The sequence below is a fragment of the Kogia breviceps genome, chromosome 12 (assembly GCF_026419965.1).
Source record: "Kogia breviceps isolate mKogBre1 chromosome 12, mKogBre1 haplotype 1, whole genome shotgun sequence".
Lineage (NCBI taxonomy): Eukaryota > Metazoa > Chordata > Mammalia > Artiodactyla > Physeteridae > Kogia > Kogia breviceps.
Genome location: NC_081321.1, coordinates 30,296,374 through 30,320,657, shown reverse-complemented (window position 1 = coordinate 30,320,657; position 24,284 = coordinate 30,296,374). Strand labels below are relative to the sequence as shown.

Genomic DNA, 24,284 nt, shown 5'->3' with positions numbered 1-24,284 from the left:
GGGAAGTTGCCGTCCCATAGAATTCCCTCCTGGGAATTAAAGTGAAACTTTCCTCTGGCAAACCTGTGAACAGAGAATTAGGGTCCTGAAACACCTGATTTCTGCTTTCACCCTGCTGGAAGAAAATTTCTGACTTAAGTTCAAGTTGCTGCTATCCTATCAGAAGAGCCTTTTTCTAGGCACTTCCAAATCTACGGTAAGTAAGTTTAAATAGCACACACAAATTGACAAAAAGACTGAAATAAAACTTGCAGATTTTATCAGTTAACCACATAAATCCAACATCTACACGTAACTTAACCAGGAGGTTTGCATAGGCAAGAAATGCAGCATTTTGCCATTCATTCTTTGAACGTAGAGGAAATATAAACTACTAGATTCATGAGTATTTAAATGTCTTGTTTCTTTATTTCAATGAGAACAATTTAAAACTTTCTGTATAATTTCTCAAAGCAGGATTTCTTTATCCTTAAAAGGCAAAAAGTCAAATTAAAGTAGCATCTGTTTAACTGCTTTGATACAAGTTAAGTAAAGGGAGAGAACTATAAGGGATTCTAACATGATTTTGTCTCCCAAGGCTAGAAAGAAATACAGGTCTGTATCTTATACATCTTTTTTCCAGAGATGGGTACTGATGGGGAACCTGTGCTTACCATTTAAGGCTCCTTGAGGACTAGATGATCTGAAAAACTGAAGGGTGAACATTTCCCTTCCACCACTTATATGCCATTTCTTTTCTCCTTGTTCTCAAAAGTGTAGCCTCCAATTCTGCTACCCCTAGCCTTTTAACTCAAAGGACACACTGAGAAGGGGGAAGTATTTTATAGGATCTCATTCTAATACACTATTGCCTGAATAACTGTCACTTTCTTTAATTGAAATAAAACACAGAGGCCAATGGAGATTGTAGAGGATTGTGGAAGGTAAGGCCCAGATTATCATCTAATTTTTGTTTCCCATTTTAGAGTGAGTATAGGGTAATTGTTAGGAGTTATTAGCAAATTAGATAATAAAGGAGAAGATTCTCCAATTGCTGGCATGTCACTATCAATGTACATTTATATCTCAAAGTAATATGAAAATTTTGAAAACAAACTTAGACCAAAAAATGGAATTAACTATTGAAAATATCTGAGTATAATGAATTTTCCTATTTAACTCCCTAATAAGTAGGAGAGAAAAAAATAGTTCTTTCATATCTTGAGTAAGTTAAACCTTATTATTGATAATTTACATGTTACTAAATTATGACATATATATCTAAGGAGATTATTGGATGATGGCTCACTAACAGTTATGTGTACTGGCAATGTTTCAGCCCAGACATTCATTCCTGAACATGTGTAGAAAAGTAAAACTTAAAACCTGTTTTTTTTAAAAAAACAAGCTTATAGATATAGAGAAAAGATTGGTGGTTGCCAGAGGCTTGCCAGCATTGGAGGTGGGTGAAGTGGGTGAAATGGGTGAACGAAGTCAAAAGGTACAAACTTCCAGTTTTAAAATAAGTATGTCACACGAATGTAATGTACAGTGTGGTTAGTAAAGTTAATACTGTATTGCATATATGAAGGTTGCTAAGAGAATAGATCTTAAAAGTTCTCATCAGAAGAAAAAAATTTGTAATTATATATGGTCAACTAGACTCATTTTGGTGATCATTTCACAATATATACAAGTAGCGAATCATTATGTTATATAGCTAAAAGTAATATAATGTTATTTGTCAATTATACCTCAATCAAAAAAATAAAATAGGAAAAAAAAAGTAAAATGTCTTTAACCCAAATGCATTATCCAAGCACTGAAGAAAATAGTGAAAAGGTGAGGATTGTATTCTAATATTTTTTAGAAGACGACAAAGCAAACAATTGCAAGTGGCTCTCTGGAGTCTGGTGAATATCATGTGCATACAAAATGGATTATTAGTAGGAGAATATACTTTAAGTACAAATTAGCATTCCTCATGTAATTAGTTATTTAGAGAATTCTCACTGAAACATTGAACTCTGGAAAATGTTCTTAATTGCAGCATAACATTATTGTCTACCAGCTGTCCCGTTATATCACAGCATTCCCAAATACCAGTTGATCTATGTCATGTTGAAATTATTTTTAATCAACAAAAAAATCATACTTCAGAAATTTCATGCTTTATTCGATCGCTATAAGAGCAGAGAAAATGCCTTTTTGTTTTTAAATCTATTCATAAAAAGATTAGAGAACATATGATTATATAGCTTTGTGTAGTTTCAAAGAGAATAAAGTTCAAATTGTTATTGGAAGTTCTATGATGATTAGTGCCTAGTTTCTTAAATTAGAAAGAAAAAATTAAAATTGAATGAATTAGCATCACTTGCTGAATCAGTCATGTAAGCATGTAATCCAGAGTTAAGGATCTATAGAATGGGGAGATATACCTAAAGACTTCTACACTGCATAGGCTCTCCTCATCTTTCAAAGGGTCACATGAGGTCTTAGCTTGCTTTCTCCACTTGTAAAATTTGCACTCAGTTAAGTTTTGTGGAAGAAATCACCGAGGAGATGAAAGGATCAACAAGCTTTCTGCCTTTAACATAGGACATATTGCTACTTCATACATCTTGATTTCATTATTGCCTACATTTGTTATAGTATTTAGCTAAAGTGCCCTGAATAAATGATCCTATTTTATTTTCAAGCAATGGTTGAATTGGATGGAGATGATGAAAGAGTTTCCTCCAGAGGAAAATATGCTGAAAGGGACATTGTGCAGGTAAGAAATTTAATGAAAATTATTTATTTTGTTCATTGTGAAGAGCCCATGTCAGCTGATTTGTAAATGAAGAGTTTAAATTGAAATCAAGAGTCTCAGGTTCTGTTTAATTTAGGCAGTTAATTCTCTATAAAATGTATGTTAAGTAATGACCTAGAATAAGCACCAAATTACTTCCACCCATACTTCATGTTCACCATATATAAAATCGAATTGTTAATAAGTGTCTTTTCCTACTTCATTATTACCAGAAAATATCATTGAGAACTTTAATAAAATTAAAAGCTAGAAACATAACAGGCTTTTAATGATGCTTATCTATTTATTACTTAGCCCTCAATAAAGATTAAATATATTTTAAGACAGCTGATACATATTCAGTTGTAAGTAAACTTAGTAGAAACAAACCAAAAATGTAGATTTTGTTCTATTTCCCCCATAGGTTATGGTTAGAAAAGTGGAAAAATAGATCTTATAATTATATATAAAATAAAAATTATATAAAATATATAAATAATAATATTAATATACATGGTAACATAATATGTATAATACTATAATAAAATATAATAAATTATATATCTATATATAGATATGTAGACATATATATGATTCATAATTCTACTAGAATCAAGAAAAATAATTAACTAAAGCCTACTATTCTGGGAGTGCATAGAAAGAAAAAAGGCAGTTAAAATTTATAATTGAAACAAAGGAGTTAAATCAACTAAATTTCTGCATACTTAAGAGTCTTCATATCTTTTAGGATGTCAGAAGCAAAAAAAGACTGTGAAGGGAAAATTACATAGGAAAGGAAAGTTCTCAGTACAATTTGAGCACTTAAAGGAGCAAACAATGGAATTCAATATTATCTCGTAAATAATAACCTATATATTCACCCATAAAACAGTCATTAAGATAATCTAATTTGGAATCCAAGAGAATTTGGTTCAAATCCTGGATTGTCCACTGTGATAACTTGGATAAGCTTTCTAAATTTCAGTGTTCTGGCGTTGTTTCAAGATTTTATCAGATAATATATATAAAATACATTACATTACTGAAATAGAACTCAGTAAAATACAACAAAAATAATTTTTAAAATTAAAGAGGGAGAATAATATAAAAATCTGTAAATATATTATAAAGATTAATCTTGAAAAAGATAAAAAAGCATTCTTCATCATTAGTCAGCAAAATTAAGTTTAAAATAGAAACATCTGTATAACAGTTTTTTAAGAAGATAATTAAATTTGATTTAAACCTAATGTTTAAATATTAACATTAAAATGTTAACATTTTAACCTAATGTTCTTGGTAGTGTAAAAAGCACACACACCTGAATAATTCGTTTAAAAGCAGCTGAGAAAGGGAACCTGGTGATGGGGTCATCTATTTAAGAATCCCAAGATGTTTTGTTTTTTATAAGTAGATACACGATTATTCACCTTATGCTGATTAGCATAATTATAAGTCTAAGTAATTACTTTTTCTAAAAATCTCTCCATAATGTCTAGTTCACAGTAACCAAAAAATCAAATTACTACATGGAAGTATGAATTTGAAGTCCTTTAAAATGTATTATGTTGCTGTTGTAATGCATTTTTACAAAGTTAAAGAGACAGCTTCATATCTCATAGTATCATTTAAATGATGCTTAAGGGAAACTGGTATTACTCTCTCCCTTAGAAGGTAGTTAAGATTGCTCACATCATTAAGATTTACTTTAAGAGGATTAACATGTTATGTTAGTGACAACCAACAGTTGTTGGTTATTTTATTTATAAAACAAAAATTCCCTTGATCATGAAAGTATTTCATCTCTAATTGGATATGCTACATTGGACAGAATAGTGAGATAGGACTCAGATCTATGATCTTGAACAAGTCAATAAATCTCCCTTGAGCCTTTCTTTCATTACCTCCAGACTCTCCATTCTTTTATCTTTGCTCTTTCCATGATGTGGTGAGTCTCAGAGGAAGTAACAGACATGAAAATACTTTGTCACTTATCAATATAAGATACATAAAAACACACACACACATATATATATTTAATTATATATTTCCTCTCATTGAAAGTCAGAATCTTGAGAATAGTCTATCACCATAAAGTGACACTGAGATCACCAAAGATTTTGAAGACACCTGAGGATATAGCTAAACACTCAAGGGATTCTACCATGTAAAGTTGAACTGAAAGAGTCATGAGATCTCACAGATACTGAACAGAAAACTAAAATCTTCCCAGAGAATTAGTAGCCTCCTGAATGACAGTGACACCTTGACTTACATGTCTATATTTAGTTAAGGATATCTGATGCACCCTTTTCTAATTTCATGGAAAAGTTCCTAAATGGTGATTGGTCTTTTAAAAATAGTTCCCAGGGTAAACATTTATATATCACATTGTGTTCAAGAAGAATTAGCACTTTTTCTCTCACCTTGAATAAAATTTTAAAACATTCCACCATTACAGGTTTCCTGGTCCTACCATTCACTAAAACATTTTTTAAATGAGTTATTTTTAAGAATAGAAATATTCTTGAATATTTATAATATTGGGGTTGCAAGGGCACACCAAGAATAATATTGTCAATCTTCCTACCACCATAATCAATGCTATAAACACTGCTGGCTAAAATAATATCAGAAAATAGGGTCTATTTAGACTCTCTTACCTTTTTGCTTTGTAAGAAACTGAATGAGTTATTGTACTAAATCACTTAGCAGAAGGCCTCTCACCTACCAGTTGCTCAATAAATGCATTAATATCAGTTTCAGTTATTAATATTAGTATGTTGGCATAGTCCAGTGGGAAGGCATTTTTGTGTAACTGTTTCATAGTAGCTGTACCTTGACGTATGACACTGTAGTCAGTCTTATGTGTGATTATGTTCATTGCCTCAAGATTCACTCTCATATGACTATAATATAAACAGTATGCAGGAAGAGATTCTATGGTTGTTATCCTAAAACTTAAATGAATTATTTTCTTAAATCAATATATGTAAAGGCTTTCCATTTGTATGTTTGCTTGCTTGTGCTGTGGATTGGCCATTGTCTATAATGCAATATCATTTCTCCTGGCTGCATTCAGCTGCTGTCCAGCCTATCATTTCATTAAAAATTATATTTAAATCATATCTTTCATTAAAAGGAGAATAATTACCTTTAAGACTTAGACTTGAAAATCACTAGTGGAACTCTAAAATAGCAACAATCAAATAAAATTGAGCAGAACCACAACTAAAAGCTCATTTGCCCAAACTGATTCAAACTTTTTTCACAAATAGCAAAGCTAGCTGTTAGAGCAACCACATAGAACATTTTCCTTGTACAGGATAGATGCTAAAAGAAAGATGTAGCGTGTCAAGGAAATAGTATATTTCAACTGAACCAGAATGCATTTATTTGTATTCTTCTTATGAATGGGATAAATTAGTACAAAGTAAAAACTGATTTGTTCCTCTAACCTGAACAGTTTAAGGGTCCAAGTTAATTTGTGGTAATAGTCAGTGACCAACATACATTCACAAATGTGTGAGTGTTATTTTGAACAGGAGGTCCCCAGATACAGTGATCAGAAATGAGTGATTAACAGGGACAATAAACAGAGGGGTCTGAGAAGTTGAGTGGAAAGTTGTTACTGTAGAAGGATATCAGCAATAGTCCAAAAAGAAAGAGAATATATTTTTGTCATCAAAAGTGTAAGGTTTAACATTAATAAGACGTAAAGGAAACAGAGTCACTTGTCATTTTCATCTCTCACTTAGGGAAGTACCTCATGACTTGACTGAAGAGATGAATGTTCCTTTGGAAAAGGATTAGATAATTTAGGTTAGTGAGTAGAAGATTCTCAACATCTTTTTCTCTGCTCCCAACACAACATGTGGGATAAGAGATGCTCCTGTTGATAATATCACTTGCTATAACAGTTACTCTTAACCCAATGGCAAGGTCCCTTAATACTCAAGGGACGTATCAGAATCTGTGCCCTCATTTAGCAAACTTAAGTTAAATGATATATATACTTCCCTCCCTGGCTGAAAACTAAGATTTCTTTCTTACCCATTGTTTATGAACATGTTTTAAAGATGAGTAGAAGTGTATGTATTATGAAAACAGTGATTTGAATCTTAGTTTTGACATTCCAGAATATCATAACATTCTTAAAAATGAATTTATACTTACTTCAATAAAAAATTTAGCACATCCTACAGCATTTGCTGGAAAGGTGAAAAACAGGTGTTAACAAAAAGGGGGCTTCCCTGGTGGCGCAGTGGTTGAGAGTCCGCCTGCCGATGCAGGGGACGCAGGTTCGTGCCCCGGTCCGGGAAGATCCCACATGCCGTGGAGCAGCTAGGCCCGTGAGCCATGGCCGCTGGGCCTGCGCGTCCGGAGCCTGTGCTCCGCAACGGGAGAGGCCACAACAGTGAGAGGCCCGCGTACCGCAAAAAACAAAACAAAACAAACAAACAAACAAAAAATAACAAAAAGGTCAGGAATTACAGTTTTAGATTATAATACTGGTACCTAAGTTTGAAAGAGATTAAAAAATTGATAAAAATATTTAATGTTTAATATGAATGTAAACAAAAGACTAGAAAGAAGTCTCATTTATATTGCATATATAAATTTATAAATTAATGAATAGCAGTAATAATGACTATCATACTATACATATTATGAGTTGAACACTATTATTCACTTAATGTGTTGACTTATTTAATACAACAACCTAATGAAATAGGCATTATTATTATTATCCTCATTTTATAGAAGAGGAAACTGAGTCAGAGTAGAATATAACTTGTCCAAGACCACATAGCTAATAAGCAGCAGAACCAGCATCTGAACCTGGGAAGTCTAATTCCAGAGTTTTTGAGAATAGGGAGTAAAAAGATAACTGAATTTAATTACCATGGTCTAAGAGAAGAGTAAAGACCAAAATAAAAGTATATATAGAAGAGTTGAGGTAAAGGAAAAACACAGCAGGTATAATATCCCCCTTCCCTAGAGAAGTATCAGCTATCTGCTAGAGTGTCACCATTTCCCTGAAATGTAGGTATTAGCTATAGATTCTTCAAAAACTGATCTCCTAACAAATAGTTTAAAAGATAATTATGTATATGTATAGCTGATTCACTGTTATAAAGCAGAAACTAACACACCATTGTAAAGCAATTATACTCCAATAAAGATGTTAAAAAATAAAATTTTAAAAAGGTAATTATGTATATACTAACCATATCATTACTAAATTTTTAAAAAATATTATGCCTTTTAAAATAAGAATGAAATAAGCTATAGCTGAAATTAAAAATCTTTTTCTTATTAATCCTTCACTATGTTGATTCTTATTTTCTTACCTTTCTAATTATAGTTTCAGAGAGAAAAATAAACCTAACTTTGCACCTCTTTGTCGGGTCTTGTCCAAGTCAGAAAATATGACTTCACAAATGTTCATTTCCTCCTATTTCTCTTCTCAGCTGAAGATTATATTCACTCTGTTAGTTTTTTCTTACCCTTACTTAGCTACCTTTAAGGTAAGAGAAAGATTTGTCACCTTTCTATCACACTTTTCTAAAAGTTGTGCTGAGTTTTCCACCTGGTATCAAGACAGGGTAAAATTATGGTCATATGGGTATGCTTCTGTCTATAGGGTGCCTTATTTTAAAAAGAAAGGAGTACCTTTCTGCTCTTCCTTAAAAGAGACTGCTTTCACTGCATAAATGGTATTACATTTGCTATTTGATTTCTAAACATTTTAACCTGCTTTATCTGTCGCAACCTGAGTGGTTTAAAGTCTGCTTCCTAATAAAAGTTAATCTTCTGAAGGCACACCTTGAGTAACTGCTTAAATCAAAAGTCAATTTTTCAAAATAAATTTAAAACAGTTACATTACAGTATGAGATGAGAGTGTGAACACTCTCTGTTTCTCTGGAGGAAAAAAATGATTTAATATAAACTTTAAAATACTATATTTGAAAAATGTTCAACCTCCTGAAATGTCTTTGCTATGCCTTTTCTCCAAGACCTAAAATTACTGTGTCCCCAAACTATCACAACATTAACAATTACAATCATTCCCAGTTGCTTTCAAGAATCATGATGTCTGTAAGGGGAAATTGAACTAATGCCCACAAACAGCACAGTGTTTATTAAGTAACCATTATAAATGAGAATGGAATCAGGCAATCTATTGCCAGAGTATTCAGTGATAAGGATTCTCACATGATTGTTTATATAAAGATAGAACAATCATTTTTAGGTAATGTAAAAATAAGAATATTGATATTTGATGATATTTCAATAAGAAGTATACCAAAATCTTACACTGAGGGTTTTTGGTTGTTTATTTTTTGCCTTTCCAAATAGATATAAAAAACAAACATTTGGGGCGGGATTCAATGTACTGAATATTTCAGGTCTCTACTAATGCGAACTGTGTAAATTTTATATTCATTGTCCATGTGATTTGATGGTCTAGTAATATAATTTAAAAATACTTTACATGTGTTTAGGACTCTTTAACAATATACATTATTTTTAACCCTGATTTGAGTAATACTTCTACATTGAAAGCTGAATTAAGCATGAATTAATTCCATTTGACAAGAAACTGAGCCCTGAAGAGGTTAATGCTCCATCCAATTAGGTGTCGAACTCAACACTGCAGAATACATGTAGCAACATGATGGGTGTTATCAGGACCCGGAGACAAGACTTCTTGTGGGGAAAAACATAGATAAGGATTACATCCCTTTTTAGATAAAGTATATATTAGAAAGTTGTGGTCACTGTTAGAGCTATTTGTAATAAGTCAAATATCTTTAAAATGCATAGTTATTATCATGCATCTCACCATTACTCCAGGCTTCTCTGATTCTCCTACAACCAAATGTTTACATATGTTGGTTTTTGTGTCTATTTACTTATTTATTTAAATAGCATGCTAAGGTCTGTTAAATAACTTTCTTTCACCTCTGATTTAGTTTGTGCCATTCAGGGATTATATTGACAGAAGCGGAAACCACATACTCAGCATGGCTAGATTAGCTAAAGATGTCCTAGCGGAGATCCCGGAGCAGTTTCTCTCCTACATGAGGGCCAGAGGAATCAAGCCATCACCTGCACCTCCCCCGTACACCCCACCGACACATGTGTTACATACTCAAATATGACTGTGCTCCGAAATGCTAATGTAATTACACTTCAGTTAGAACTGCTGAGTCCATGCTTTTCTCCTGGTGCTCTGTAAGGAACCAGGGAATGAGATACTTTTCTCAGTTTGGTTTCAGCAGTATTGCTTTGTATGCTTTCTTGGATCCAAAATTTATTATCTTCCTAAACCAAAACTGTAAATACAGTTGTTGCATGAGCAACAGAAAAATTGTTTAAATGCTTGAAGCAAAATATGGATGTCTTCTCTGAATCTTTAAATGTTTTTTGGACAGAAACAGCTAATTTCCAATGTACTGTTGGGAAAAAGCACCACCTATGTTTTTAACTCAAATATTTTCCTTGACTGCTATGTATATAGGAAAGCAGTCCCTCTATATCAATGTTTACATGTTACTACTTTTTAAATTCCAATACTTTTATAACTGTTCTTAAGAATACAAGTTTTGAATATTGAATCCTTTGTCTTCTAAATTGCAATAACTGTAATCACAAGAGCAATATCTCTTTGAATGACTGCACAAATGCAATTGCAAGCAAGGGAAGGTAAAGATACTTTCATATTTCTCAGTAAGTGAATTGTATTATGAAGCTGCGTCTGCTTAGTAATCAGTTCCCCTGTGCCATTTGCCAAGTATGGGAGTTTACACTTAGTAGATGTGTATTCTGAAAGAACATGCATTTTTCATGAAGTTTGGGTTCTAAATTTAGACTGCAATTTGTTTATGTTTTGTAATGCTAAGTAGAAATAATAAGTCAAACATCGTGAACTGTAAATGCACAGAAAATACTTTTTGTAAAAAGTAGCATCTTTATATTACAATACTATGTAGAAAGACTAAAATACGGAATATTTGACTATGAACCATGTAGCAGATGTTTTAAACTTTCTATTTCATTGTACCTTGTCTAGATATTTTAAGTCAAAGGGATACTGGCTCTCTTGATTTGAATTCCTTTCCAAGTTGCCACACAGGGTGCATAGGCTGAAAGTTTTTTTGCGAAATTCCCAGTTAAATATACACAACCATGTGACTTAGTGCACAACACATTTGTGAAATAACCCACTCCTATATACTGACTGATCTGCCTATCCACAATTAATTGTAAAGAGTTTTTGCATGTACAGTTTTTAGAAGAATTGCAGTTATGTGACAAGAATGACAGTTGTGTCTAAATTAAAACATATCTTTAGAACAAACTGGCCTTAAATTCTCACAGAATTCCTAGAAATGATTGTGAATTACCTTTAAGTAATAGAAAAGTGAATTTATTTTTTTCTTTTGTGTCAACAGTGTAACTGCTTTATAATATTTTCCTTACTTTTATCCCATTTACTACTTGGTTTATATCTACTGTATGTTGTTCTCTTTGTCCCACGTTGACTTAGGGTGACTTTTATAAGCATGAAACTATTTTACAGAAAACAAAAATATAATACATTCACATATAACAGATTCGATGTTATATAATTATGTATTCCTAAATTGTCCATTTTGGAGTATATATTAAAATCTTTTAAAGATTAACTATTTGCTCTGTGAACTTTATATATAAATGACATGGAATCTGATTATTTCCTTTCCTGGTCTTAAATATTTATGTCAGTATAGTTTATTAGCCTACAATTGTATTATTTGCCTTCATCAGTTCTAAAGAACGAAAATAAATAAGATCAATATTCTTTGCTTCTTGTCAAACATGTTTTTATTTGAATTATCAGAAAAAAAATGAAAGATGTACACTTCTTTATTTAAATAATAGTGTGCCCAAACCTAGTGGGGGCAGATGGTTAAGAAACAGTCCCAGTTACAAGCCTTATCCTTTGTATGACTGAGAATAATCATAAGAAATGTATGTGATGTTAGTTCTATACATAAGATTAGAAAATACCTAGACTTGTCTCTGTTTCATAAATGAAAAAACTAAGACTGAAGGGGTTAGGTGATTTATCCAAGACTATGTAACTATAGAGTAGAACGCGTTACCATTGTGAAACTACTAAAATTTTGTGAGTTGCTATTAGGAGATGTACAATGAATAATACAATACCAGAGACATATTCCATAAATGCAAACACATTCCAGTAGTTGCACATACAATCTAGGTATCAGGGATATGAGCATTAGGTAATGAGCAATGAGAAAGATATGTATCGAGAGAAGAGTGATAGCTCCAAATCATCAAACCTGCTGCAGAAAGCAGCAGGACTATAACTGGGCACCCTCAAGACCCCCAAGAGCTTTGGATGCTGTTCTCTCTCTAATCCTGTTCCCTTCCTCTCTGATGAAAACCATTTTAACTACAGGATGAACCCTCAGCCTTCTATTCAATCATCTCCATCATCTGTTTTTACCTGGTTATATAATATCAATTTCCATTGCTTCCCAAATGAATATTAAAACTATCCAGGCTTTTCTCATCACTCTTCCCCAACCAATTTGAGTTCATTTGGAGTCTCAGGAATAGTTCATAATTTTTCCTTCCATCAAGCTCTCTACTTAGGCCTCCACCTAGGATATTATTTGAATGTTCTAACTCAAGCCCCAACTCCACCTAACTATATTCTTTTAAAACTTCAGCTAACAATAATCACTACCTTCTATGAACTCACTTTTGCTTTGCATTTTAACATATTAATCACCTCATATTATATATACACTATTTTACTTTGTTTGGGGCATCTTGTCTCCCCAACACCAGAAAATATGATTTAATGACACCTGGAATAGGTAAATTTTAAAAGCTTCCCAGGTTACTGTAATGTGTAACTAAGGAATATAACTGTTGCAATTAAAGAACATCAGATGATTCAACCACTACTTTTAAAATTCTCTCTCCCAGCATGTAATACGGGGAGGAAAGGAAAGGTAGATAAAACTGAATAGTGTTGTGATGGCAGCAGTTACAGTAGGTATGTAGCATAGGCTATTTTGTTCTTTAGACTTAGTGAAGATAATTAGGGGGACTCATGTATTTTTTTTTTAACTGTGGCTTATCAGCAGCTTAGAACATAAAGAGGTTTCTCTCAAAAGGATGAGGTCGATGTGGTTGTGGTTTTTTTAAATACATCTTCATTGGAGTAAAATTGCTTCACAATACTGTGTTAGTTTCTGTTGTACAACAAAGTGAATCAGCCATATGTACACATATATCCCCGTATCCCATCCCTCTTGAACCTCCCTCCCAAGCTCCCTATCCCACCCCTCTAGGTCATCGCAAAGCACCGAGCTGATCTCCCTGTACTACGCTGCTGCTTCCCAATAGCTATCTATTTTATATTTGGTAATACATATATGCCCATGCCACTCTCTCACTTCGTCCCAGCTTACACTTCCCCCTCCCCGTGTCCTCAAGTCCATTCTCTACCTCTGCGTCTTTATTCCTGTCCTGCCCCTAGGTTCATCAGAACCTTTTTTATTTAAGATTCCATATATATGCATTAGCGTATGGTATTTTTTTTCCTATTTCCGACTTACTTCACTCTGCATAACAGTCTCTAGGTCCAGCCACCTCACTACAAATAACTCAATTTCATTTCTTTTTATGGCTGAGTAATATTCCATTGTATATATGTGCCACATCTTCTTTATCCATTCATCTGTCAATGGACGTTTAGGTTGGTTCCATGTCCTGTCTATTGGAAATAGTGCTGCAATAAACATTGTGGTACATGGCTTTTTTTGAATTATGGTTTTCTCAGGGTATATGCCCAATAGTGGGATTGCTGGGTCATATGGTAGTTTTAGTTTTTTAAGGAACCTCCATGCTGTTCTCCATAGTGATTGTATCAATTTACATTCCCACCAACATGCAAGAGGGCTCCCTTCTCACCAACCCTTTCCAACGTTGATTGTTTCTAGATTTTTTAGTAATGGCCATTCTGACCATGTAAGGTGGTACCTCATTATAGTTTTGATTTGCATTTCTCTAATAATTAGTGACGTCAAACATCTTTTCATGTGCCTCTTGGCCACCTGTATGTCTTCTTCGGAGAAATGTCTATTTAGATCTTCTGCCCACTTTTTTTGGGGGGAGGTAGTTTCTTTGCTTGATATTGAGCTCCATGAGCTGTTTGTATATTTTGGAGATTAATCCTTTGTCCGTTGTTTCAGTTACAAATATTTTCTCCCATTCTGAGGGATGTCTTTTTGTCTTGTTTGTAGTTTCCTTTGCTGGGCAAAAGCTTTTAAGTTTAATTAAGTCCCATTTGTTTATTTTTGTTTTCATCTTCATTACTCTAGGAAGTGAGTCAAAAAAGATCTTGCTGTGGTTTATGTCAGACTGTTTTTCCTATATTTTCCTCTAAGAATTTGATAGTGTCTGGACTTACATTTAGGTTTTTAATCCACTTGGAGTTTACTTTTGTGTATGGTGTTATGTAATGTTCTAATTTAACTCTTTTACGTGTAGCTGTCCAGTTTTCCCAGCACCACTTATTGAAGAGGCTGTCTTTTCTCCACTGTATGTTCTTGCCTCCTTTGTCATAAATTAGGTGACTATATGTTCATGGGTTTATCTCTGGGCTTTCTGTCCTGTTCCATTGATCTATATTTCTGTTTTTGTGCCAGTACCGTACTGTGTTGATTACTGTAGCTTAGTTTGAAGTCAGGGAGCCTGAATTCCTTCAGCTCCATTTTTCTTTCTCAAGATAGCTTTGGCTATTTGGGGTCTTTTGTGTTCCTATATGAATTGTAAAATTTCTTGTTCTGATTCTGTGAAGGATGCAATTGGTAGTTTGATAGGAGTTCCACTGAATCTGTAGATTGCTTTGGGTGGTATAGTCATTTTCACAATATTGATTCTTCCAATCCATGAACATAGTATATTTCTCTATCTGTTTATGTCTTCTTTGATTTCTTTCATCAGTCTTTTATAGTTTTCTCAGTACACGTCTTTCATCTCCTTAGGTAGGTTTATTCCTAGGTATTTTTTTCTTTTTGTTGTGGTGGTAAGTAGGATTGTTTCCTTAATTTCTCTTTCTGATTTTTCATTGTTAGTGTATAGGAATGCAAGAGATTTCTGTGCATTAATTTTGTATCCTGCAACCTTACCAAATTCATTGATGAGTTCTAGTAGTTTTCTGATGGCATCTTCATGATTTTCTATTTTTAGTATCATGTCATCTGCAGTGACAGTTTTAGTTCTTCTTTTCCAATTTGTATTCCTTTTATTTATTTTTCTCCTCTGATTGCCATGACTAGAACTTTGAAAACTATGTTGAATAAGAGTAGCAAGAGTAGACATCCTTGTCTTGTTCCTGACTTTAGTGGAAATGCTTTCAGTTTTTCACCATTGAGTATAATGCTTGCTGTGAGTTTGTCATATATGGCCTTTATTATGTTGAGGTAGGTTCCCTCTATGCTTGTTTTCTGTAGAGTTTTTATCGTAAATGGGTGTTGAATTTTCTCAAAAGATTTTCTGCATCTATTGAGATGATCATATGGCTTTTATTACTTAATTTGTTAATATGGTGGATCTCATTGATTGATTTGAGTATATTGAAAAATCCTTGCATCCCTGGGATAAATCCCACTTGATCATGGTGTATGATACTTTTAATATGTTGTTGGATTCTGTTTGCTAGTATTTTGTTCAGGATTTTTGCATCTATGTTCATCAGTGATATTGGTCTATAATTTTTTTTGTGATATCTTTTTCTGGTTTTGGTATCAGGGTGATGGTGGCTTTGTAGAATGAATTTGGGAGTGTTCCTCCATCTGCAATTTTTTGGAAGAGTTTGAGAAACATGGGTGTTAGCTCTTCTCTAAATGTTTGATAGAATTCGCCTACCTGGTTCTTATGTAGAGGACCAGTAACTGCCAAAGATTTTACTGAAGAGCATGCCTTCTCCTTTCACCTGTGTTTAGTTTAACTATTTTATGCCATTGTGTTACTTATATATATAAATGACACAAAAATGAGAAGATACTTAATAAAAATTCACTATAGATTAATTTATGTCATTAGCACAAGTAGGATAAACTTGCTAATAAAGAACACAGCTGAGGATCAAATTAGTTTCCTTTGAGTGCACGTGGTATCACTTAATAAAAATCAAAAGAATGGACATCTACTTGTAAAAAGTTATGCTTCAAGATGGCGAGAGAGTAAGACGTGGAGATCACCTTCCTCCCCACAAATACATCAGAAATACATCTACATGTGGAACTGCTCCTGAAGAACACCTACTGAATGCTGGCAGACCTAGACCTCCCAAAAGGCAACAAACTCCCCACATACCTGGGTAGGGCAAAAGAAAAAAACAGAGACAAAAGAATAGGGATGGGACCTGCACCAGTGAGAGGGAGCTGTGAAGGAGGAAAGCTTTCCACACACTAGGAAGCCCCTTTGTGGGCAGAGACTGAAGGTGGCAGAAGGGGGAACTTCAGAGCCTCAGAGGAAAGCACTGAAACGGGTGCGGAGGGCAAAGTGGAGAGATTCCCGCACAGAGGATTGGTGCTGAACAGCACTCAAAAGCCCAAGAGGCTTGTCTGGTCACCCGCTGGGGTGGGCAGGGGCTGGGACCTGAGGCTTGGGCTTCGGTAGGATCGCAGGGAGAGGACTGGGGTTGGCAGCATGAACACAGCCTGAAGGGGCTAGTGCACCACAGCTAGCCGGGAGGGAGTCTGGGAAAAAGTCTGGACCTGCCAAAGAGGCAAGAGACGTTTTCTTCCCTCTTTGTTTCCTGGCGCGCTAGGAGAGGGGATTAAGAGCGCTCCTTAAAGGATCTCAAGAGATGGCCGCATGACCAGGTTATCAGCACAGACCTCAGACACGGGCATGAGATGCTAAGGCTGCTGCTGCCACCACCTAGAAGCCTGTGAGCAAGCACAGGTCACTATCCACACTGCCCCTCCTGGGAGCCTGTGCAGCCCACCACTTCCAGGGTCCCATGATCCAGGGACAACTTCCCTGGGAGAATGCATGACACGCCTCAGGCTGGTGCACCGTCATGCTGGTGTCTTGCCGCAGGCTCACCCCGCATCCATACCCCTCGCTCCCCCCTGCCTGAGTGAGCCATAGCCCCCGAATCAGCTGCTCCTTTAACCCCGTCCTGTCTGAGTGAATAACAGACGGCTTCAGGCGACCTACACACAGATGCCAGTCCAAATCCAAAACTGAACCCCAGGAGTTGTGCGAGCAAAGAAGAGAAAGGGAAATTTCTCCCGGCAGCCTCAGAAGCAGCGTATTAAAGCTCCACAATCAACTTGATGTACCCTGCATCTGTGGAATACCTGAATAGACAACCAATCATCCCAAATTGAGGAGGAGGATTTTGGGAGCAAAGAAAAATTAATTTTTCACCTTTTTCTCTTTTTCTGAGGGTGTATGTGTATGTTTCTGTGTGTGATTTTGTCTGTATAGCTTTGCTTTCACCATTTGTCCTAGGGTTCTGTCCATCCGTATTTTTTTGTTTTTTTTTTCTTTTTACTTTTTAAATTTTTTTCTTACTACTTATTTTTTTATTTTTTATTTTAATTATTTTATGTTTATTATATTTTATATTATCCTCCTCCTTTCTTTTTTTCTATTTTTTCTCCCTTTTATTCTGAGCCGTGTGGATGAAAGGCTCTTGGTGCTCCAGACAGAAGTCAGTGCTGTGCCTCTGAGATTAGGGAGCCAACTTCAGGACACTGATCCAAAAGAGACCTCCAGCTCCACGTAATATCAAATGGCAAAAATCTCCCAGAGATCTCCATCTCAATGCCAACACCCAGCTTCACTCAATGACCAGCACACTACAGTGCTGGACACCCTTTGCCAAACAACTAGCAAGACAAGAACACAGCCCATCCATTAGCGGAGAGGCCACCTAAAATCATAATAAGGCTACAGACACTCCAAAACACACCACCAGACATGGCACCAGAAAGACAAGATCCAGCCTCATCCATCAGAACACAAGCAATAGTCCCCTGCACCAGGAAGCCTACACAACACACTGAACCAAACTTAGCCACTGGGGACAGACACCAAAAACAACGGGAACTACGAAATGTGCAGCCTGTGAAAATGAGACCCAAAACAGTAAATTAAGCAAAATGAGAAGACAGAAAAACACACAGCAGATGAAGGAACAAGGTAAATACCGACCAGACCTCACAAATGAAGAGGAAATAGGCAGTCTACCTGAAAAAGAATTCAAAAAATGATAGTAAAGATGATCCAGAATCTTGGAAATAGAATAGAGAAAATACAAGAAAGGATTAACATGGATGTAGAAGAACTAAAGAGCAAACAAACAATGATGAACAACACAATAAATGAAATTAAAAATTCTCTAGATGGGATCAATAGCAGAATAACTGAGGCAGAAGATCACATAAGTGACCTAGAAGATAAAATAGTGGAAATAGCTACTGCAGAGCAGAATAAAGAGAGAAGAATGAAAAGAACTGAGGATAGTCTCAGAGGCCTCCGAGACAATATTAAAAGCACCAACATTAGAATTATAGGGGTCCCAGAAGAGGAAGAGAAAAAGAAAGGGACTGAGAAAATATTTGAAGAGATTATAGTTGAAAACTTCCCTAAAACAGGAAAGGAAATAGTTAAGCAAGTCCAGGAAGCACAGAGAGTCCCATACAGGATAAACCCAAGGAGAAACACACCAAGACACATATTAATCAAACTATCAAAAATTAAATACAAAGAAAACATATTAAAAGCAGCAAGGGAAAAACAACACACAAGGGAATCCCCATAACGTTAACAGCTGATCTTTCAGCAGAAACTCTGAAAGCCAGAAGGGAGTAGCAAGACATATTTAAAGTGATGAAGGAGAAAAACCTACAACCAAGATTGCTCTACCCAGCAAAGATCTCATTCAGATTTGATGGAGAAATTAAAACCTTTACAGACAAGCAAAAGCTGAGAGACTTCAGCACCACCATACAATCTTTACAACAAATGCTAAAGGAACTACTCTAGGCAGGAAACACAAGAGAAGGAAAAGACTTACAAGAACAAACCCAAAACAATTAAGAAAATGGGAGTAGGAACATACATATCAATAATTACCTTAAATGTAAATGGATTAAATGCACCCACCAAAGACACATACTGGCTGAATGGATACAAAAACAAGACCCGTATATATGCTGTCTACAAGAGACCCACTTCAGACCTAGGGACACATACATACTGAAAGTGAAGGGATGGAAAAAGAAATTCCATGCAAATAGGGGCTTCCCTGGTGGCTCAGTGGTTGAGAGTGTGCCTGCCGATATAGGGGACACGGGTTTGTGCCCCGGTCCGGGAAGATCCCACGTGCTGCAGACTGGCTAGGCCCATGAGCCATGACCGCTGAGCTTTCGTGTCCGGACCAGTGGGAGAGGCCACAACAGTGAGAGGCAAGCGTACCGCAAAAAAAAAAAAAAAAAAAAAAGAAAAAGATATTCCATGCAAATGGAAATCAAAAGAAAGCTGCAGTGGCAATTCTCATATCAGACAACATAGACTTTAAAATAAAGACTGTTACAAGAGGGCTTCCCTGGTGGCGCAGTGGTTGAGAGTTAACCTGCCGATGCAGGGGAAGTGGGTTTGTGCCCCGGTCCTTGAAGATCCTACATGCCACAGAGCGGCTGCCCCCCCCAGCCCCGTGAGCCATGGCCACTGAGTCTGCACATCCAGAGCCTGTGCTCTGCAACAGGAGAGGTCACAACAGTGAAAGGCCCGCGTACCGCAAAAAAAAAAAAAAAAAAAAAAAAAAAAAATACAAGAGACAAAGAAGGACACTACGTAATGATCAAGGGATCGATCCAAGAAGAAGATATAACAATTGTAAATATTTATACACCCAGCATAGGAGCACCTCAATACATAAGGCAAATACTAACAGCCAACAAAGTGGAAATTAACAGTAACACAATCATACTAGGGGACTTTAACACCACACTTTCACCAATAGATCAACCAAAATGAATATAAATAAGGAAACACAAGCTTTAAATGATACATTAAACAAGATGGACTTAATTGATAGTTATAGGACATCCCAACCAAAAACAACAGAATGCACATTCTTCTCAAGTGCTCATGGGACATTCTCCAGATTAGATCATATCGTGGGTCACAAATCAAGCCTTGGTAAAATTAAGAAAATTGAAATCATATCAAGTATCTTTTCCAACCACAGCGCTATAAGTCTAGATATCAATTGCAGGAAAAGATCTGTAAAAAAATACAAACACATGGCGGCTAAACAATACACTACTTAATAACGAAGTGATCACTGAGGAAATCAAAAAATACCTAGAAACAAATGACAATGGAGACACGACAACCCAAAACCTATGGGATGCAGCAAAAGCAGTTCTAAGAGTGAAGTTTATAGCAATACAATCCTACCTTAAGAAACAGGAAACATCTCAAATAAACAACCTAACCTTGCACCTAAAGCAGTTAGAGAAAGAAGAACAAAAAATTCCAAAATTAGCAGAAGGAAAGAAATCATAAAGACCATATCAGAAATAAATGCAAAAGAAATGGAAATGATAACAAAGATCAATAAAACTAAAAGCTGGTTCTTTGAGAAGATAAACAAACTTGATAAAGCATGAGCCAGACTCATCAAGATAAAAAGGGAGAAGACTCAAATCAATAGAATTAGAAATGAAAAAGGAGAAGTAACAACTGACACTGCAGAAATAAAAAGGATTATGAGAGATTACTACAAGCAACTATATGCCAATAAAATGGACAACCTGGAAGAAATGGACAAATTCTTAGAAGTACACAACATGCTGGGACTGAACCAGGAAGAAATAGAAAATATGAACAGAGCACTCACAAGCACTGATATTGAAACTGTGATTAAAAATCTTCCAACAGGGCTTCACTGGTGGCGCAGTGGTTGAGAGTCCACCTGCCAATGCAGGGGACGCGTGTTCATGCCCCAGTCCGGGAGGATCCCACATGCCGCAGAGTGGCTGGGCCCATGAGCCATGGCCACTGAGCTTGCGCACCTGGAGCCTATGCTCCACAATGGGAAAGGCCACAGCAGTGAGAGGCCCGCGTACCGCAAAAACAAAAAAAACAAACAAACAAAATCTTCCAACAAAGAAAAGCCCAGGACCAGATGGTTTCACAGGAGAATTCTATCAAACATTTAGAGAAGAGCTAACACCTATCCTTCTCAAACTCTTCCAAAATATAGCAGTAGGAGGAACACTCCCAAACTCATTCTACAAGGCAACCATCACCCTGATACCAAAGGCAGACAAAGATATCACAAAGAAAGAACACTACAGGCCAATATCACTGATGACCATAGATGCAAAAATCCTCAACAAAATACTAGCAAAAAGAATCCAACAGCACATTTAAAGAATCATACACCATGATCAAGTGGGGTTTACTCCAGGAATGCAAGGATTCTTCAATATACGAAAATCAATCAATGTGGTACACCATTTTAACAAATTGAAGGAGAAAATCCATATGATCATCTCAATAGATGCAGAGAATGCTTTCAACAAAATTCAACACCCATTTATGATAAAATCCCTGCAGAAAGTAGGCATAGAGGGAACTCTTCTCAACATAATAAAGGCCATATATGACAAACCCACAGCCAACATCGTCCTCAATGGTGAAATACTGAAACCATTTCCACTAAGATCAGGAACAAGACAAGGTTTCCCACTCTCACCACTATTATTCAACATAATTTTGAAAGTTTTAGCCACAGCCATCAGAGAAGAAAAGGAAATAAAAGGAATCCAAATCAGAAAAGAAGTAAAGCTGTTACTGTTTGCAGATGACATGATACTATACATAGAGAGTCCTAAATATGCTACCAGAAAACTACTAGAGCTAATCAATGAATATGGTAAAGGAGTAGGATAGACAATTAATGCACAGAAATCTGTGGCATTCCTATACACTAATGACGAAAAATCTGAAAGTGAAATTAGGAAAACACTCCCATTTACCATTACAACAAAAAGAATAAAATATCTAGGAATAAACCTACCTAAGGAGACAAAAGACCTGTATGCAAAAACATGTAAGATACTGATGTAAGAATTTAAAGATGATACAAATAGATGGAGAGATATACCATGTTCTTGGATTGGAAGAATCAACATTGTGAAAATGACTCTACTATCCAAAACAATCTGCAGATTCAATGCAATCCCTATCAAACTACCACTGACATTTTTCACAGAACTAGAACAAAAAATTTCACAATTTGTGTGGAAACATAAAAGACCCCGAATAGCAAAAGCAATCTTGAGAATGAAAAATGGAGCTCGAGGAGTCAGGCTCTCCTACTTTAGACTATACTAGAAAGCTACAGTAATCAAGAAAATATGGTACTGGCACAAAAACAGAAATATAGATCAATGGAACAGGATAGAAAGCCCACAGTTAAACCCATGCAAATATGTTCACCTTATCTTTGATAAAGAAGGCAAGAATATACAGTGGAGAAAAGACAGCCTCTTCAATAAGTGGTGCTGGGAAAACTGGACAGGTACATGTAAAAGTATGAAATTAGAACACTCCCTAGCACCATACACAAAAATAAACTCAAAATGGATTAAAGACCTAAATATAAGGCCAGACACTATCCAACTCTTAGAGGAGAACATAGGCAGAACACTCTCTGACATAAATCACAGCAATACTCTTTTTGACCCACCTCCTAGAGAAATGGAAATAAAAACAAAAATAAATAAATGGGACCTAATGAAACTTAAAAGCTTTTGCACAGCAAAGGATACCATAAACAAGACCAAAAGACAACCCTCAAAATGGGAGAAAATATTTGCAAATGAAGCAACTGACAAAGGATTAATCTCCAAAATTTACAAGCAGCTCATGCAGCTCAATATCAAAAAAAAAACAAACAGCCCAATCCAAAAATGGGCAGACGAGCTAAATAGACATTTCTCCAAAGAAGATATACAGATTGCCAACAAACACATGAAAGAATGCTCAACATCATTAATCATTAGAGAAATGCAAATCAAAACTACAATGAGATATCATCTCACACCAGTCAGAATGGCCATCATCAAAAAATCTAGAAACAATAAATGATGGAGAGGGTGTGGAGAAAAGGGAACCCTCTTGCACTGTTGGTGGGAATGTAAATGGATACAGCCACTATGGAGAACATTATGGAGGTTCCTTAAAAAGCTACAAATAGAACTACCACACGACCCAGCAATCCCACTACTGGACATATACTCTGAGAAAACTATAATTCAAAAATACTCATGTACCAAAATGTTCACTGCACCTCTATTTACAATAGCCAGGACATGGAAGCAACCTAAGTGTCCATCAACAGATGAATGGATAAAGAAGATGTGGCACATATATGCAATGGAATATTATTCAGCCATAAAAAAAAGAAATTGAGTTGTTTGTAGTGAGGTGGATGGACCTAGAGACTGTTATGCAGAGTGAAGTAAGTCGGAAAGAGGAAAACAAATACCATATGTTAACACATATATATGGAATCTAAGGAAAAAAATGAGGTCATGAAGAACCTGGGGCAAGACGGGAATAAAGACACAGATCTACTAGTGAATGGACTTGAGGATATGGGGAGGGGGAAGGGTAAGCTGTGACAAAGTGAGAAGTGTCATGGACATATATACACTACCAAATGTAAAATAGATAGCTCGTGGGAAGCAGCTGCGTAGCACAGGGAGATCAGCTCAGTGGTTTGTGGGTGGGATAGGGAGGGTGGGCAGGAGGGAGATGCAAGAGGGAAGAGATATTGGAACATATGTATATGTATAACTGATTCACTTTGTTATAAAGCAGAAACTAACACACCATTGTAAAGCAATTATATTCCAATAAAGATGTTTAAAAAAATTACACTTGTGCACAGCTCTCCCATCAATGTGTCACACATAGCTTATAGGTGTATGCCTTGCAGATGCACTACCTTGGGATAGTAGGGACTCCCAGGCTTCAACATCCTTACTGGCTAACCTCAAGAAATTTTACAATATTCCTTTTTTTAATCTTGACTTTAAAGGCAGGAATGTATATCTTGACTTAAAAAGGTAGAAAATCCCTGCATTATGAAGATTTTTTCTCACATAATCTTTGCTTTTAACAAGTTCTGTTTTGATTATTTTCTACTTATATTCCCTAACATATTTATACTACTATTAAATTCAAATATTTCACATGTAACTCCACTATAAATCTATTGTGGAAGCAACATCCAGAAGAATTAGCTGTGAGAGTCCTCATGAGAAGCTCAAGTTTACATTAATCGTGTTCATCTTTTTACATTGAGTTATAGAATTTTTGAGAAAGAATTCTTGCCTTTTCAATCATCAAACAAACATTCTACCACTCTCAGAAAAAGTG

The 24,284-nt window shown here is 35.6% G+C and overlaps 1 protein-coding gene across 1 annotated transcript in view; it reads left to right on the top strand.

Annotated features, from left to right (window-relative positions):
* CPNE8 (copine 8) overlaps positions 1 to 11,635 on the top strand; it is a 249,780-nt gene extending 238,145 nt beyond the window's left edge. Inside the window, 2 exon segments of the mRNA XM_059082256.2 lie at positions 2,679 to 2,752; positions 9,752 to 11,635. Coding sequence (XP_058938239.1) covers positions 2,679 to 2,752; positions 9,752 to 9,940 — 263 coding nt within the window. The 3' untranslated portion in view covers positions 9,941 to 11,635.
* The last annotated feature ends 12,649 nt before the right edge of the window (positions 11,636 to 24,284 follow it).